Below are 17,763 nucleotides of genomic sequence, written 5' to 3'. Positions count from 1 at the left end.
GGAGATTTGATATTGGTCTATAGCTGGACAATTGAGACGGGTCAAGATCAGGTTTTTTAATCAAGGGTTTAATAACTGCTAATTTAAGTGATTTAGGTACATAGCCAGTGCTTAGGGAAGAATTGGTTATATTTAGAAGTGGTTCAATTACTCCTGGACAAATCTGTTTAAACAAACATGTAGGTACGGGATCTAGTATGCAAGTTGATGAATTGGCTGAAGAGATTAATGTAGCTAGTTCGGTCTCTCTAAGCGAAGCAAAATACTCTAAACATTGATCTGATATTGCTACATTGTCATGTAATGGGTTTGTTACAGTACTGTCCGGTTTTAATTTAATGGCCTGTATTTCACGTCTAATATTTTCAACCTTATCGATGAAAAATTTCATGAAATCTTCACTGCTATGTAATGATTGAGTGTTTCTCTCTGTAGTGGTTTCATTCCTAGTTAATTTTGCTACTGTGTTGAAAAGGAATCTAGAATTGTTTTTGTTGTCTCCTATTAAGGCGGAGAAATAGATTTTTCTAGCATCGCCAAGAGATTTCCTATATTTCAGTAGGCTCTCCTTCCATGCTGTTTGAAATATCAACTTAACCCTCTGTGCTCCAGGGGGCACTGTATCATGGCTGACCCTGTGCTCTGACCCCAGCTTCCTGACAGGCTGGGGTATGAGAAGAAAAGAATTTCACTGTGCTCTACTGTATATGTGACCAATAAAGACTCATTATCATTAACGTTATAGCCATGCTGAGGGAGGTGCTGACTAAATTAGAGATGGTGCTGGACCAACAAACCACTGAGATTGCTTCAACTACAGGAGGTCCAGGTGCAGCCTTTGGATATTGATGAAGATTTACTGCCCCTGCAAGACCTTCCTCAACTGTGTAGTCTGGAGCAAAGGATGCAACAGAGCCCAGATTACAAGCAAAATCTGGTGAGAGTTTTTTTCTTTTTTGTTAACAACTACTTGCACAATTACACAGCTACTGAGAGTGTTTCTGTTTTCTCAAGGTGACACACTCGTACTCAAAGCACAACACTGAACACCACTTTGATATGAGGGAACACTTATGACCTACTCTTTAGTAGAGATGGAAAACACACAGGACAGGGTAACTGCAGGAGTAGTGAGAAGCACTGACACAGTTGACGAGGCAATACATGCTTATTAATTATTTATTTTTATACTAGTGTATATTATTTTTGTTTTTTAAATCGGTTTCAGGTAAACTGGTTGGTGCTTATTGACGGGGTGGATGTGCGTGACTGCACCTGGTGCATATTGAAGAGGGTGATTGCTAACTCCCTGGAAAAGAACCTCAATTGGAGGGGAGTCAATGGAAAGACTTCACTGTCCGCTCTCCAACTCGGAGAGGTCGTGATTGGTAAGTATATGTTTACATACAGAATTAGCTGTCTCTCTCAGATGATATGTAAGGGGTAATCCACGGCTAGATGTGCATTAAACGATTTTAATGCATGATGTGGAGGAAAAGAACCACTCGTTCAAATCGTTTAATGCACACCTAGCCATGGATTACCCCGCTTATACCATGGTCTTTCCACAATTAATAACGGTAAAGCTGTCATTGGTTTAGAAGTGCAAACTTTGATTAGAAGTTTAAAATAAACTTTGGGAGGTCCCACTTCGGCTGTAATTGGCTATTTATATTCCTATGGTTTACTTTATTTAAATGGTTAGTAGTAATATGGATCCCAGCATAGCTGGGACAGGCACGCCTTTAAGATTTATTAGTTGGAACGTCAGAGGTATGGGTAATCCTGTCAAGAGATCTAAGGATTTTACACATTTGTTTAAACGTTTAAACTTCAATATAGTATTTTTACAGGAGACGCACCTACGTATTAAAGATCATCAAAGGTTACACTGCCTTGGGTGAGTCAAGTCTTCCACTCGAACTTTAATTCAAAAGCAAGAGGGGTCGCTATTTTAATTGACAAAACGTCACAGTTTTCCTCCACTAATGTTGTTGCTGATGTGAACGGTAGATATATTATAGTTGCTGGTACTCTAATGCAAAGACAGGAGTTGTTGGTAAATGTATACGCTCCAAACTTTGATGATGTGGAATTTGCTAATAGATTGTTGAGCAATCTCCCTTTCTTAAATACTCACCTGTTGATTTTCGGTGGAGATTTAAACTGTGTAATTCACCAAAACTTAGATCGGTCTAATCCCCGTACTCTGAATCAATCTGCAATGTCTAAAACATTTTCCGATTTTATGTGTCAGAACGGTCTCGTTGATCCCTGGAGATCCCGTAACTCTGCTCTTAAAAAGTTTTCTTTCTTCTCCCAGGTGCATCATTCCTATTCGAGGGTTGATTATTTTTTTATAGACAGCACTCTTGATTCTTGTGTAGTTTCTTCTGACTATTTGGGTATTGTAATTTCTGACCATGCGCCTCTACAATTAGATATTCATCTTTCTATTTATAAACGTAGCCCACCGCCTTGGAGATTTAATTCTCTTCTTTTAGCAGACAGTGAATTCTGTGAGTTCATTTCCACTTCTATTGATGACTTTCTTTTCTTCAATCAGAATGACTCCACCTCTTATTCATTGTTATGGGAGACACTTAAATCCTATATCAGAGGGCAGATTATTTCTTACTCCACTCTCTGTAATAAAAAGCGCACTGCTAGGGTTAATGAACTTACATCTGCGATCAGTAGTCTCGATCAAAGATGTGCGTTGAACCCCTCTCCAGAACTTCTTAAACAGCGTCTCGACTTACAGGCAGAATTCAATCTTATTTCGACTAAAGAGGCGGAACGCTTGTTGTTACGTACTCGTGGTTCATATTATGAACGTGGCAACGAGCCGAGTCGTTTACTGGCACATCAGCTACGGCGACAGGCCACTTCCCGTCTCATACCTAATGTTAAAAACACTCGTAATATCGTCACTACAGAGCCCATGGAAATTAATGCTACTTTTAAATGGTTTTACTCTTCACCTTATAAATCTGAATTTCCTGCAGACGATACTAAAGTGAATGCATTTCTTCAAAACCTTTGTAACCCTGTTATTGATTCGAATACTGCCATGCAACTGGACTCCCCACTCTCTCTTGAAGAAATTTTAATTTCAGTTAAAACTATGCAGTGTAACAAAGCTCCTGGCCCGGACGGGTTCCAGTTGAATTTTTAAAAACGTTTACTGGAAAATTAGCTCCATTGCTTTTATCTGTGTTCAATGAATCTTTGGAATGTGGGTCTTTGCCTCCAACTCTGACACAAGCCACAATAGCTCTGCTTCTTAAGGAGGGTAAGGATCCAACCTCCTGTGGTTCTTATAGGCCGCTGTCTCTGCTTAATGCAGATGTAAAGGTGTTGGCGAAAGTAATGGCATCTCGTTTAGAGGACGTTATCCCTTATATTATATGTGAAGAGCAGAACGGTTTTATAAAGGGACGTCAGATGTTTTTCAATACCCGTACACTCTTTAATATAATTTATTCAAAGCATTCGTCTGTGCTTCCTGAGATTGTGATTTCATTAGATGCTGAAAAAGCATTTGATAGGGTTGAGTGGGAGTATTTGTTTGCAGTCTTGAGGAAGGTCGGATTTGGGGATAAGTTTATTTCTTGGATTAGCCTCCTTTACTCAACCCCTAATGCCAGGGTTCAGACAAACGATACTTATTCTGATTATTTTACTCTCGGACGAGGGTGTCGTCAAGGTTGTCCTTTATCCCCTCTGCTTTTTGCTGTCGCTATCAAGCCTCTGTCTGTCACATTAAGATCTTCTCCCTTGTTTAAAGGAGTAGTCCGATACGGTGTAGAATACAAATTGTCGCTATATGCTGATAATTTGTTATTGTATGTAACCGATCCTGTTGCCTCTATGCCAGCTGTCTTGGGTGTTCTGGAGTCCTTCGGTGTTGTCTCTGGTTATAAATTAAACTTGGATAAAAGCGACTGTTTTCCTGTCAATACTGCAGCATTTTCTCTCCAACAGTCAGATCTACCGTTTCGATTTAGTCAGTCAGGGCTTAAATACCTAGGTATCAACGTGACACGTTCTCTATCTAATCTTTTATCAGCTAACTTCACTCCCCGTATCTCAAAGGTTAAATCTAACATTCAGATTTGGGTAACTTACCCCTTTCTCTAATTGGCAGGATCAGTGTCGTCAAAATGAATATATTACCGAAGTTTCTTTTCTTGTTCCAGCAAGTGCCTCTTTCTCTGCCAAAATCATTCTTCGATTCACTGGATAAGATAATTAGTACTTTTATTTGGGGTGGGAAGCCACCAAGGGTTAGTAAATCTTTATTGCAGAAATGTAGACTTAGTGGAGGACTTGCATTACCCAATTTTCAATTCTATTACTGGGCTGCGCACATCCATGAACTCTGCTACTGGGTTAAATCTCCTGGATCTTCTTGGTCTAAATTGGAACTATCTTCTTGTAGGGAATCCTCTTTACCTGCTTTGCTTTACTCCTCTTTACCTACAAAACTCTCCCTATATACTGATAATCTAGTTGTCTACTTATGACTTGGTATCAATTTAGACGGCACTTTAAATTTGTAGGTGCATCCTCTTTGTGTCCTTTAGTCAACAACCTTCTATTTCCTCCATCGTGTTTGGACTCCACATTTTCAGTGTGGTATGACAAGGGTATTAAACAAGTTAGAGATTTGTATGCCGATGGTGTGTTTGATAGCTTTGCCAATCTGGCATCCACTTATGACCTCCATGTGACGCATTTTTTTCGGTATTTTCAAATTCGGAATTTCGTTTCTAGATGTTTTCCTGATTTCCCCTCTGCGCCTCCTGAACAGGCTTGGGAAAGCTTGTTTTCAAACAATCCACATCAGAGAGGAATGATTTCTAGGATTTATGATTTTATTCTGGCGTTAGGTAGTGAGTCGAGTAACAAAGTTAGGAATGCGTGGGAAACGGAGTTAGGAGTACAGATAAGTGAGGAGTGTTGGGAACGTGCTATAGGGAGGATACAGTCTACCACTTCCTGTGCTCGTCTTGGACTTATCCAGTTCAAAGTTTTACACAGAGTCCATCTGTCCAAGTCGAGACTTTCTGTGATGTATCCGGACGTAGAGGACAAGTGTGATAAATGCCATGGCTCTCCCTGTCATCTTGGCCATATGTTTTTCTTCTGCCCTGATCTCCATGGTTTTTGGACTGGTTTTTTTTACCATCATGTCCACTATTCTCAGAGTAGATTTAAATCCTTGCCCATTCATTGCTGTATTTGGGATTCCTGATGCTTCAATTCCATTGAGCTCAGTACAAAAGGATGTTATTGCTTTCACATCCCTAATAGCAAGACGTTACCTACTGTTGCATTGGAAGTCTGCTAAATACCCATCTATCTCCCAGTGGCTAAAGGACGTGATGTTTTTTCTGAAACTCGAGAAAATAAGGTATACGATGAATGGTTGTACGGACAAGTTTTTTTTTTTTATATAAATGGCATCCCTTTATTGTATACTTTATGGAGTTACAGACACTTCCCACTTAAATTTTTGTGCCTGTTGTTGGATTTTACAATATCTTTATAACCAGCGACAGTTATTGGGTAGCCATGATGAGCCGGGGGGGCGGGGTGTGGGTTTTCTGTATTTTTAATTTTGTTTTCCTTTGTTAGTAAAAAAAGAAGAAAAACCTGTGAATGTTTACTGCTGTGTGTTGCTCAATTTGTTTTCCTTGGGAAAGGGAGGGGAGGAGAGAAGAGAAAAGAAAAGGTGATGTTCAGCTGACATGTAGACGTGTTCAGGAGAAATGTTCAATAAAAATGAAACTGGAAAAAAGAAGTAGTTTAAAATATACTTTAATTTCCATAAGTTAGGTCGTTAGATCTGGAATTTTGTGTGAAATAAATCAGACACAGAGATAAAGTAGTGTGATAAGATTTAGGAATGATCACGGTGATCAAACTGGCAGGAACTACCTGTGCAATAAACAGTTATAATGCACACCTTCCAGCCAATCAGAATCCAGTATTCACACTGACCATGGTATAAGTGTAATTAATGCTTAAGATTCATAATAACCTTACGATATGTGTTGCTTTATTCCAAAGCTGCAGTTCATAGAAACCTCACGGCTAAAGCTGCAGAGATGGAGGTTGAGGGGACCATGAAGAGGTGGCTCCAGCTGGCATCAGATCGAGAGTGTGGGCGCAAGAGCAGACTTTTGATAAAGGAGGGTATTTACAGTGTTTTAACTGGTGTGTTTTTTGCGCTATTTATTAATTTGTTAAAATGTTCATATTATAGTCTATTTTTAATTGTTTATAAAAGTCCTAGCTGTTTTTAAGTGGCTGAATTAGTGCGTGCGCGTGTGTATGTGTGTGCGTGCACATTGGTAGCTGGGTGGGTATATAGTTGTGGTCGGAAGTTGACATACCCCTTGCAGGAAAAAGAGACCCTGTGTAATCTGTTTAAACGACTTTTACGCATGTTTTGCAGAGAGATCATTTTCACCTTGCTGTTTGGGTCTCTGTCCCACACTGTTACAATGCAGTATTGAGAGAGTGCGAGGGAGATCGATTTTCTATCAGAAACAGTAACTATATAAAATGGACGTCAACACGCACCACTCTGTGAGGTCATTTCTCGCTCTCAACAGAGTAGTTGTGATTGTTTAGTGTTTACGACAGGGCCAAAACGTTCAAGGCCATGGTGTATTTTGACTGTTCCTGTAGCATAATCTCACCAAACTGTGTGTACATGAGTCCACAGACACTGAGTCTATTCACAGTTCCATGCTGTATAGATGTTCTGCTCATCCTCACTGTACCGTAAAGGTCAGAACCTCACATCTGTAACCTTGTAGCTTTCCTTAATAAACACGACTGCAACCAAGCTTGTGTATCACTACTATTTTTAGATCTCCGCCTCTCAAAAGTATTGGCACCCTACGCGGCCGGCTCTCAAATCTGTTGGCACCCTACGCGGCCGGCTCTCGAATCTATTGGCGCCCTATGCGTCCGGCTCTCAAAACTATTGGCGCCCTTCACGGGCAGTTCTCAAAAGTATTGGCACCCAATCCGAATTTTGCCACGGCAAGCACCACTCACATTTTCTTCAGGAAATGTCCCTTAAAATAATAAAAAGTCTCTCACTATCTGATCGAGAAGGAGTGGATCAGCTTCGGACACAAGCTGGCCTCGGTGTGTATGAGCAGTGAGGGCGTGGTTGTGTGTGGGCGTGTGAACGCATGTATATTTAACCCCATCTCTCTCTCTGTGTGTTTCTCAGCGTGTCGGCCTTGGAGATGAGAATCACGCCAACTCGGAACGATCCCCTCTCTTTGTGCAGTTCATCGACTGTGTGTGGCAGATGATGAGACAGGTCAGCTACTGATGCTTTACACCACAACACTGTTGAATTCTCCAGTCTGATTGGTCAGAAGGCGTTAGAGACATTTCTGTAACAGCAAGATTCTGATTCCAGCTGCAAGGGAAATTACAGCTTTATAGTGACGTGCTCGTTCCTATAGTAACAGCTCATTCACAGGGTCTAGTATGGCATACGCAATACATAGTCTAAGCTTAATCGTAAACATATTATAAACATGTTACTTAAAGAAAAAGACATATGATCATTGTGATCTAGTTAAGATTTATAAGTTATCTATTTATGGAAGTTTTATGGAAGTAGTCTCCAGTGTCACGGCAGAGAGGACATTGCACTTTCCAGTTTCTCAGTAACATTGCAAGTCTTATTCATTTCAAGAGTTAGGGGGGGAAAAAGAGAGGTTTGTGAGGGAACTATTGTTTTATTTTAATGTTATAAAGTAAGAGATCATAATGAGAACTAACTCTCTTTTCCAGGACATTCCAAATTGTTCTTTGGCTATGCCCCATGTTTGTGCAATGGCTCAGACCGGTTTTTCCTCTTTTCTCAGCTTCAAAATGGCTTGCTTTTCTCCCATAGACAGCTCTCTGGTCTTCATGTCGGTTTATTCTTTTTAACAACAAATGCTGTCTCCACAGGTGAAACCCAGGGCTCAAACCAAGAGAAGACATTCAGAGCTATTCATTCTTTAAAGTCAATTTAACAAGGTACACCAGGGCAGCGAGAAAAACCCATCAGTCACTCCTTCCAGTATTTTTGAACAGTTAATGAATAGGGTGGCTTCAAAAAAGCTGCCATGTTTTAATCTGTGTAACACGTCTAGATGTAAATATGAGGAAATGAAAGCTGAAATTCTGATCTATCGTCTCATATTCGTCTTTTATCTCAAACCCAAATGTCTTCAGTATATAGCAAAAGCAATAGAATTGGCCTTGGTGTTCCAATACTTTTGAGAGGACTCTAATTGTAAGAAATAAATATAATTTCCGTACTGAACAAAAGACTGATTATCTGTTCAGGCGTTATTGTGCAGATCCACATTTAAGCATCTTACTATACACTGTTAAACCCAGTGTTTGTGTTCTTTCTTTCAGTTTCCTTCTGCTTCTGAGTTCAAAGAGCTTTTTCTCATCCCCATCCTGGATCGCCCCTACAGCTGCCTGTTTGGTACATTCCTCTACAGCAGTGAGCAGGAGAGAATGGAAAAGGTACGCTCCACATTTCTCCACTAATGGGCGGAGGCTTTCCAGCCTGTTTGATTTTACTGAATGGAAATGAATTTGTCTAAGTGTATTATGACTCTCTCTCTCTCTCTCTCCCTCCTCTTTTGTTTTTAGGAAGTACAGGGTAAAACGGTCACTGTGGTCCTACATTAACAGTCAGCCGGAGGACTTCACTAACCCGTTCTATGTGGACTGTAAAAACCAGGTGCTGTATCCACTGGCCAGTCTCACACATCTGGAGCTCTGGGTGGGTTATTATGTGCGCTGGAACCCACGCATGAGACCACAGGTGCTTATACTACAAACCACACTCTATGAAATTATGGGGAAATGCTCAAAAATAGTGCTTCCAATATATACCAAAATACCTAGTTACTTGTATAACTGAACAGTGTCACTTCAGACACATGATGAATGTCACTTTTTATTACTAGATGTTTCTGGGTTTTAACACCAAGTTTGCTTTAAAAAAACAAAACCATTTCTATCAGCACAAAGCTAAAAAAACACAAAAGCTGGAGTAATGGGTCGGTAAGCATAAAAAGTGCCGTACACAGTGGAACTGGACACACGAGGATCTCTGACACTGTTGACTCTTCAGTGGTTCCATTGTCAGTTCTAGTTTGTAGGTACAGGTTTCAGTCTTCAACAACATTGTAGTTTTCTTTTTAAAATGCACTCCTTGGTTGTGCTCACTGCATTACAAACTCAAATCCAACATTGTGAGATTTATTTTTTTAAATGTGTTGAAATGGAGTTTTCTTGTGATTCCTCTATATTCCTGTATATTTCATGATTGGCTGGTTAGAAAACTACATGAATGTACAGGTGTTCCTAATAAAGTGGACGGTGAGTGAACATGACGTGGCTGAAACGATTTCCAAAACACTTCAGGAGCAGCTAGCGATAAAGATTAAGGTTACACCGGCTTGATGATTGATCTTTTAATAATGATACATAAATAAATAGAAAGCGAATGGAATGATTTAGAAAATCGGTGTCCCAAAACGGAACTGATGTTTGTGTGCTTTGTTGATTCTTATGTAGATGCCGCTCCATCAGAATTTGAGAGAGTTATTGTTTTTGCGTGAAGAACGTGGAGGAGCTCCAGAGAGAGGCCACGTCACCCTGCTCCATCTCCTCATCCTCAGAGCATACTTCTCCCTCCTCACATAGTGGCACACCACTTCACACTGCCGTCTAAATACACCACACACACGCGCACACACACACACACATTTAAGAGCACACGCTGTCTTTACTCAATGAATACACTCTCAGGCACAAGTAGGGAGTGGATGAGTATGAAGCGGGCACACACACACACACACACACACACACATTCTTGTTTGCAATTTTTTTTAACTATAGAGAAGTAACCTAGTGTCACATTTTATAAATCCTTAATACTTAAAAATGGATCTTGGAATGATAGTCAGCATGTCTGCAGCATGAATTCATAGTATTTACGATCTAGTATTTGACCTGTAAATATGTAAAAAAGAGAAGTATTAATATATTTGTCCTTACACGTCATGTTCATCTTTCCCTGTGGCCTCATTTGCTCCTCTGTGCCAACTCCCTTTCATCTTTTAACATTTCAATACAGTTTTTAGCTACTTGAAGGTTTTTGTTTGTTTTTTCCCCCCAAAGTGAATCATCCATCTATTTTTGTATTTTATTAGATACTTTCCATTTTATGTCCGCTCTGTCATCACACTGAAGCGTGATAGTTATGTCCGTATTATTCATTTCTCACAGACCTGCCTTTCACCTTGCTAATATATGGAAGCACTGAATAAACAGTCAATTTGTCATGTTTTTGTATGAAGGTGTTAAAATGTTGAGTTGTACGGCCTTTCCTGAAGCAGGAAGCAGCGCCCTTCGAGCTAACGCTATTACATGAATTTCTTCTAATCTCTATACTTTAAAATTATTTACCTTACGTTATACAAATATAACTGACACTACTTTAGATAAAACAATCGTAACGTTGCGCTGTCGCTAAATTTGATCTGTTTTTACAAATATCCGTGACTAGCTTGTAGCCCATAGCCCGCTAGCATCACCTACCGCTAGCCTTGTTTACGTTCCTTATTTCTCATTTACTGCTGTTTTGTTTAAAAAACATATGTCTGCTGTCGCTCCGGTTTTGAGTGCAGGTGAGGACTCGCTCGAGCTTCACATGGTGCGGCTGGAACTGGAGGATTTGGAGAAGCAGATCCGCGGCCTACGCGAGAAGCAGGCCCAGCTGCTGGAGCGACAAACTGTGCTGGAAACATCTTGTGCCTCTGCCCACATATCCAAGGTAAGCACACAGCGTGCTATTTCCACTCCCAGGCCCTCTACGCCGTGTGTTTCTCTGTGCAGGGACCGTGCACCTAGGACCTTCCCAGCCGTGGGCTCCGTCACGCCGGCGCCAACACACCTCGGGCCTTGGGTGAACCAGCGGCGGAAGGCGCGGGCTGGACCCCAGGTGAGGAGCTCGCCACCTCCGGTGTTCGAGATTCCGACCAGACCTAACGCTGTGATCGTCGGGGACTCCATTGTGCGGAACGTCCGTGTAGCCTCATCTAAAGGTAAGGTGCACACACACTGTTTTTCTGGTGCTCGTGTCCTTGATGTCGCTGCGCAGGTATCCGGGATCCTGAAGAAGGACGAGCGCATTGGAGCTGTTGTGCTGCACGCTGGGACGAACGACACCAGGCTGCGGCAGACGGAGGTTCTGAAGAGGCACTTGTCCAGCCTGATCGAGACGGTACGAGGCAGATCACCCGCCGCGAAGATCATCGTCTCTGGACCTCTTCCCACATACAGACGTGGAGCAGAAAAGTTCAGTAGACTTCTAGCTTTAAATGATTGGTTAGTCTCTTGGTGTAATGAGCAGAATTTGGTGTTTGTCAATAACTGGAATCTGTTCTGGGAGCGTCCTAGGTTGTTTCATCCTGATGGCCTGCAGCCTCGGAGCGGAACTGCTGTCTGACAACATCTCCAAGGCGCTACACTCCAAGTGACTGTCTACCGTAAGTACATCTTCTGACAATAACGACATTCAGTATAATCAATGTTCAATTAATAATCCGGGCCCGGTAATACATACTATAGAGACTGTGTCTGTTCCCCGAGCTATACAAATATATAGACAATCTCGGAAAGTCTGTCTTCGTAACCTAATTAACCTAAAATTAGATCATACTGAATGCACATCCAGCACCTTTAATCTGAAGCTAGGACTATTAAACATTAGATCTCTTGCGTCTAAGGCTCTTATTGTTAACGACATCATTACTGATCAGGAATGTAATTTAATGTGTTTAACAGAAACTTGGATTAAACCAAACGAGTACATAGCATTAAATGAAGCCAGTCCTCCTGGATACAGTTATGTACATCAGCCTCGTTCAACTGGTAGAGGAGGAGGTGTTGGTCTCATCCATAGAAAAAACCTAAGCATAAATTTAATTCTTCTGAAATTCTTTATACCAGTATAAAGTTATTTTTTGTGGCTACATAAGTAAATTCCTCTCTTATTTACAGGCCCCCAGGGCCATATACTGAATTTCTTAGTGAATCTGCAGACTTTGTCTCAAACCTGGTTGTGTCTGTAGATAAAGCATTAATCGTCGGAGACTTTAATATTCACTTTGATAACCCAGAAGACCCTCTGAGAACAGCGGTTGTGTCCATCTTAGATTCAGTAGAGGTCAATCAGAACGTAATCGGACCTACTCATAATGGTGGTCACACTCTTGACCTCATACTAACATACGGACAATGTATAGGAAATATTGTAACACTTCCACAGTCTGAAGTTGTCTCCGATCATTCTTATGTCGTTCATAATACGTATGGATCATATTTCCACCTCGCCTCGCTACCGCGTAAAACGTACTTTCACATCAGCTACTGCACCGAGCTTCATCAATAACCTCGCAGAAACATCAGTTAGATTTGGATCACCGTCAGATCACATAGAACTCGATCAGGCAACTGAAAGCTTAGAGTCAACACTCCGCTGCACGCTAGATAGAGTGGCTCCACTCAAAAGAAAAATAATTAGAGAAAAAAACTAGCACCCTGGTATAACGATCAAACGCGAACCTTAAAACAGACAACTCGACAATTAGAACGTAAACGGCGTCAAACCAAACTGGTGATATTTCAAACAGCGTGGAAGGAGAGCCTACTGAAATATAGGAAATCTCTTGGCGATGCTAGAAAAATCTATTTCTCCACCTTAATAGGAGACAACAAAAACAATTCTAGATTCCTTTTCAACACAGTAGCAAAATTAACTAGGAATGAAACCACTACAGAGAGAAACACTCAATCATTACATAGCAGTGAAGATTTCATGACATTTTTCATTGATAAGGCTGAAAATATTAGACGTGAAATACAGGCCATTAAATTAAAACCGGACAGTACTGTAACAAACCCATTACATGACAATGTAGCAATATCAGATCAATGTTTAGAGTATTTTGCTCCGCTTAGAGAGACCGAACTAGCTACATTAATCTCTTCAGCCAATTCATCAACTTGCATACTAGATCCCGTACCTACATGTTTGTTTAAACAGATTTGTCCAGGAGTAATTGAACCACTTCTAAATATAATCAATTCTTCCCTAAGCACTGGCTATGTACCTAAATCACTTAAATTAGCAGTTATTAAACCTTTGATTAAAAAACCTGACCTTGACCCCTCTCAACTGTCCAGCTATAGACCAATATCAAATCTCCCCTTCATCTCTAAGATCTTAGAAAAGGTTGTACACAGCAGCTCTGCTCGTACTTAGATAGGAATAACATTCATGAAATGTATCAGTCAGGATTTAGACCTCATCATAGCACAGAGACAGCATTAGTTAAAGTAGTAAATGACCTACTACTGACCTCTGATCAGGGTTGTGTCTCACTGCTTGTGTTACTCGACCTTAGTGCAGCTTTTGATACTATAGATCACACTATTCTCCTTGATAGATTAGAAAATGTTGTTGGTATTAAGGGAACAGTCCTCTCCTGGCTCAGGTCTTATCTGACCGATCGTTATCAGTTCGTAGATGTAAATGGTGATTTCTCCGTGCATACTGAGGTTACTTTTGGAGTTCCACAGGGTTCTGTTTTAGGCCCACTGCTCTTTACTTTATATATGCTACCCTTAGGACAAATTATTCATAAACATGGAATTATCTTCCACTGTTATGCTGATGATACACAGTTGTATGTTTCAGCGAAGCCAGAGGACAGACAGAAGCTTAGTAAAGTTGAGGATTGTGTAAAGGACATTAGACATTGGATGTTAAGTAACTTCCTTTTACTTAATTCTGATAAAACAGAAATACTTTTATTAGGCCCACGTGTAGCTAGAAGTAATCTTTCTGATCACATGGTTACTCTGGATGGTCTTTCTGTTTCATCATGTGCAGCAGTAAAAGACCTTGGAGTGATTATTGACTCCGGCCTATCATTTGATGCTCATGTAGATAATATTACTAGGATAGTCTTCTTTCATCTCAGAAATATTTCTAAGATAAGAAACATTGTCACTACATGATGCAGAAATACTAGTTGCATGCATTCGTCACCTCTAGATTAGATTACTGTAATGCCTTACTGTCTGGATGTTCCAGTAGGAATATAAATAAGCTCCAGTTAGTCCAGAATGCAGCTGCTAGAGTCCTAACTAGAACTAGAAGATACGACCATATCACACCAATATTATCAGTACTGCATTGGCTCCCAGTAAAATCTTGCATTAACTATAAGATACTTTTATTAACCTATAAAGCACTAAATGGTCTCGCGCCACAATATCTAAGCGACCTTTTGGTTTTCTATGATCCGCCACGCCTACTTGGATCAAAAGATGCAGGCTATTTGACGGTACCTCGAATAGTGAAGGCTACAGCAGGGGGAAGAGCTTTCTCTTATAGAGCCCCACAGTTATGGAACAGTCTTCCTATTAGTGTTCGGGACTCAGACACAGTCTCAGTGTTTAAGTCTAGGCTTAAAACGTATTTGTTTACTCAAGCCTACCCTGACTACCCTGTTCTACTACTTCGCAGTCATAATCTTTTTTCTCCCTCTCTCCTTTCGCCGAGCCCCCACACGAATTTATGGAGATACTAGAGATCCGGATCCTTTCTGCCTCTGGATGGAGCTCAAATCTTCTCTAATTCCAGACTGCTGGGACTACGGCTGCTCCTAAGGCCATACAGACTTCATATAAATCCATAATGAAATTTTTCACACTAACTTGTTACCCAGATGAGGATGGGTTCCCTTCTGAGTCGGGTTTCTTCCTCTTAAAACATCTTAGGGAGTTTTTCCTTGCCACCGTCGCCACTCAGGGGCTTGCTCAGTTGGGATAAATTCACACCTTTAATATCTGTATACCATGTTGATATTTCTGTAAAACTGCTTTGAGACAATGTCTATTGTAAAAAGCGCTATACAAGTAAAATTGAATTGAAATAAAAAAAGATTGGTCTAGTCACGTATCGTGCTGTAACAGAGATAAGGTAGGATGCAAGCGCAGTGTGAACAGTTTTATTGAGAGACACACAGGCAGGTAAATCCAGAACGTGATCCAAAAACGTAATCCAGTAACATGCAAGGCAGGAATCAAAGTCGTGGTCACGGGATACAGGGTCGATATACCAAACATGAAACAAACAACAGCGAGGGACTGGTAGCGGAGAAACCAGCGTGAACTTAACAAACGAACCTAAACATGAAACTATGGACCGACTGTGGGTATCTATTGTAAGGACTCTAAACTAATCTACTATAACTCATTCAATATTCCGCGCCGTGTGCTGGGAGGCACGCAGTATATATGCGGAGATAATCAGCATTGTAATGGCTGACGGCTGAGGGCAATTCAGACACACGTGAAACTACAGCCAACGACAGAACAGGGAGGAGACATGACAGAAACATAAACAAATGCATGTGTCGAAATGTCACGATTGTCCACAAGGGAAAAGCAGGTGCTCGCGTGCTCACATGCTCCACAGCACGCTGCTTAAAGGGGAACTCGTGACAGGTATCTGGATCGTATCATCAGTAAAAATCCTGATCGGAGCGTCAGTAATGAACACCATTAAACTAAAGCGCTGTGCATCCGACGGGTAAATGAACTCACCCAATCACATCCTATATGAGATTATTCAGATATCTACACAATACACACAGAGCGGTTCGAGAACTGACTCCAGCCCAGAACCATGACAGTGGAAATGTCTAATAGTGTAGCTTTAAATATATTTAAGAGGAGCAGACTTCAAACACTGAACATTGAGGTTTATTGTATTTGTTTACGAGGTAAACAGGCTCACGGTTGTTTTGTGCATACAGTCTGTAAAATGAACTGAAAATATTACATTTAGTTTATCAGAAGGTAAATTAATGTGTCATGGCTCACACGATGTTCCTAAATTCTGTCATAATTGACCAGCTCAAGTTCTCATGCCTACTTGTGTTATATTGTGGCATGAGAAAACTTAAATGTGAAAGTGCAATAAAAAATATGCTGTCACTAAAATCAATTAATAATTGTGGTAAATAATCGAGATCTCAATATCGATCAAAATAATCGGGATTATCATTTTGGCCATAATGGTGCAGCCCTAATTTCAAACAAACTTTTCACGTTGTGTTTATGGGGTATTGTATAGAATTTTGAGGAAAATAATGAATTTAATCCATTTTGGAATAAGGCTGTAACAAAATGTGGAAAAAGTGAAGCGCTGTCACTACTTTCCGGATGCACTGTACATGTGAAGTTCAAGTGATCAAGGTTTCCATGTTTTGGCAGAACTGTGTTTCAATCATTTAACAGGTTAGATGAGACAGCTCAGCTTTGTGGCCAATCTGATAAATCACCTCACAAATTAAATGGTAAATCTCTTCATTTAAATTAACGTCAGTTGTAGAGGTGTACGGTCAGGTCAACTTTCAATCAGATAACATGTGGTGGAACCCATGGGTCAAATGTAGCTAAGTGAGTTTGTGATGGGGAGGGAAGGGTGGGGAAAATGAAGCACTTACCGTTGAGCTCAGGCGGAATGGGAACTCCATTGAGATGGCGGAAGAACAGTGCGGCTCCTCTGAGGAAGGGCAGGATGCCTGCCTTTACACAACGCCAGAGATGCCAACCCGAGCTAGTCTCACGCAGGCTATTAACACACATGCACGTGTTAAGATCATTTCTACAGCACTGTAAATGAAAGCTCTGTGACTGAAGTCAAAACAATAAGTTTCCCAGGCTCACAAAGGAGTTTTTGATGAATGGGTGTGAAAGAGCTCATGGGATTGATTACTACTATTATGAATAATAATAATTTTGCTGTCTCACCAGCCTACATGAGTCCTCAATGTGTTATAGAGAAGACAGACACTCTCTTCCTGCTCCCACTCCTCTCCTTCACGCTCCTGCTCCATGGTCAGCTCCTCTGTGGACACACCACCAATGTTAACGAGGGCTGTCCAATTAATGTGTTAATAAATAATAATAATAATAATAATGATCTACAGGTTTGGGGCAACTTTTTGGACACCATTAATGAATATTTCTGAACCAAAATCATGTTCCTGGTTGGATGCTCGGCATCTCTAATAAGCAGTAAGTTTTGGCAAAACTCAAAACAAAATTAACAACTCAGACGCAAAACCATTGCTGTTCACAGAACAGTCTACTAAATACTGAAACAGTATAAAAAAAAACAAATAGTAAATAAACACGTGGACTGCAGCATGTATAGAAACATTTCTTTAGGATTAAATTTAAACACTTTAAAAATTGTGTTCACCCTCCCCAAAAATAAAACCCTACACAAATCTAACGCTGTTGGCTGCAGTGAATTACTTTGACAGCAAACACGTTATTACTCATTTGTAAGAACGAGGGTTAATAAACACACAAATGACAGCATAACACAGATCACCATCTATTGTTAAGTTGTACGTGCTCCAAGTAGAATATGCTCTAACCTGGCACAGAGGTGAGGAGGATCTGGACCAGGTGAGCCACAATGACCAAGTGGAAGAGATGCAGGTGTGCAGTATCCGCACTAAGCCCTGAAGGGTCTAAGCAGTACAATGCTGAATATTACAGCACCAGACTCCCCTGACATACAAACACAAAACATGATGCAGAGACTACAGCCAAAGAAAC

The 17,763-nt window shown here is 40.7% G+C and overlaps 2 protein-coding genes across 6 annotated transcripts in view; both read left to right on the top strand.

Annotated features, from left to right (window-relative positions):
- LOC128604701 (NACHT, LRR and PYD domains-containing protein 4-like) overlaps window positions 1–17,763 on the top strand; it is a 197,509-nt gene that overhangs the window by 56,282 nt on the left and 123,464 nt on the right. The window lies entirely within an intron of this gene.
- LOC128604710 (uncharacterized) lies at window positions 4,199–16,030 on the top strand. 5 transcript variants are annotated; one of them, XM_053619835.1, is made up of 3 exons: window positions 4,199–8,565; window positions 8,695–8,869; window positions 10,743–11,603. In XM_053619835.1, the coding sequence occupies exon 3, from the start codon at window positions 10,766–10,768 to the stop codon at window positions 11,561–11,563; it is 798 nt and encodes a 265-aa protein (XP_053475810.1). In that variant the 5' UTR covers window positions 4,199–8,565; window positions 8,695–8,869; window positions 10,743–10,765; the 3' UTR covers window positions 11,564–11,603. The 5 variants fall into 5 exon arrangements, with proteins under 5 accessions (XP_053475810.1, XP_053475809.1, XP_053475807.1 ...); XM_053619834.1 differs by having other exon boundaries at window positions 6,085–8,869; XM_053619832.1 differs by lacking the exons at window positions 4,199–8,565; window positions 8,695–8,869 and adding an exon at window positions 14,715–16,030 and having other exon boundaries at window positions 9,797–11,603.

The sequence above is a fragment of the Ictalurus furcatus genome, unplaced genomic scaffold (genome assembly GCF_023375685.1).
Source record: "Ictalurus furcatus strain D&B unplaced genomic scaffold, Billie_1.0 scf2, whole genome shotgun sequence".
NCBI classification, from domain to species: Eukaryota; Metazoa; Chordata; class Actinopteri; order Siluriformes; family Ictaluridae; genus Ictalurus; species Ictalurus furcatus.
This window is presented reverse-complemented; position numbering and strand designations above follow the sequence as displayed.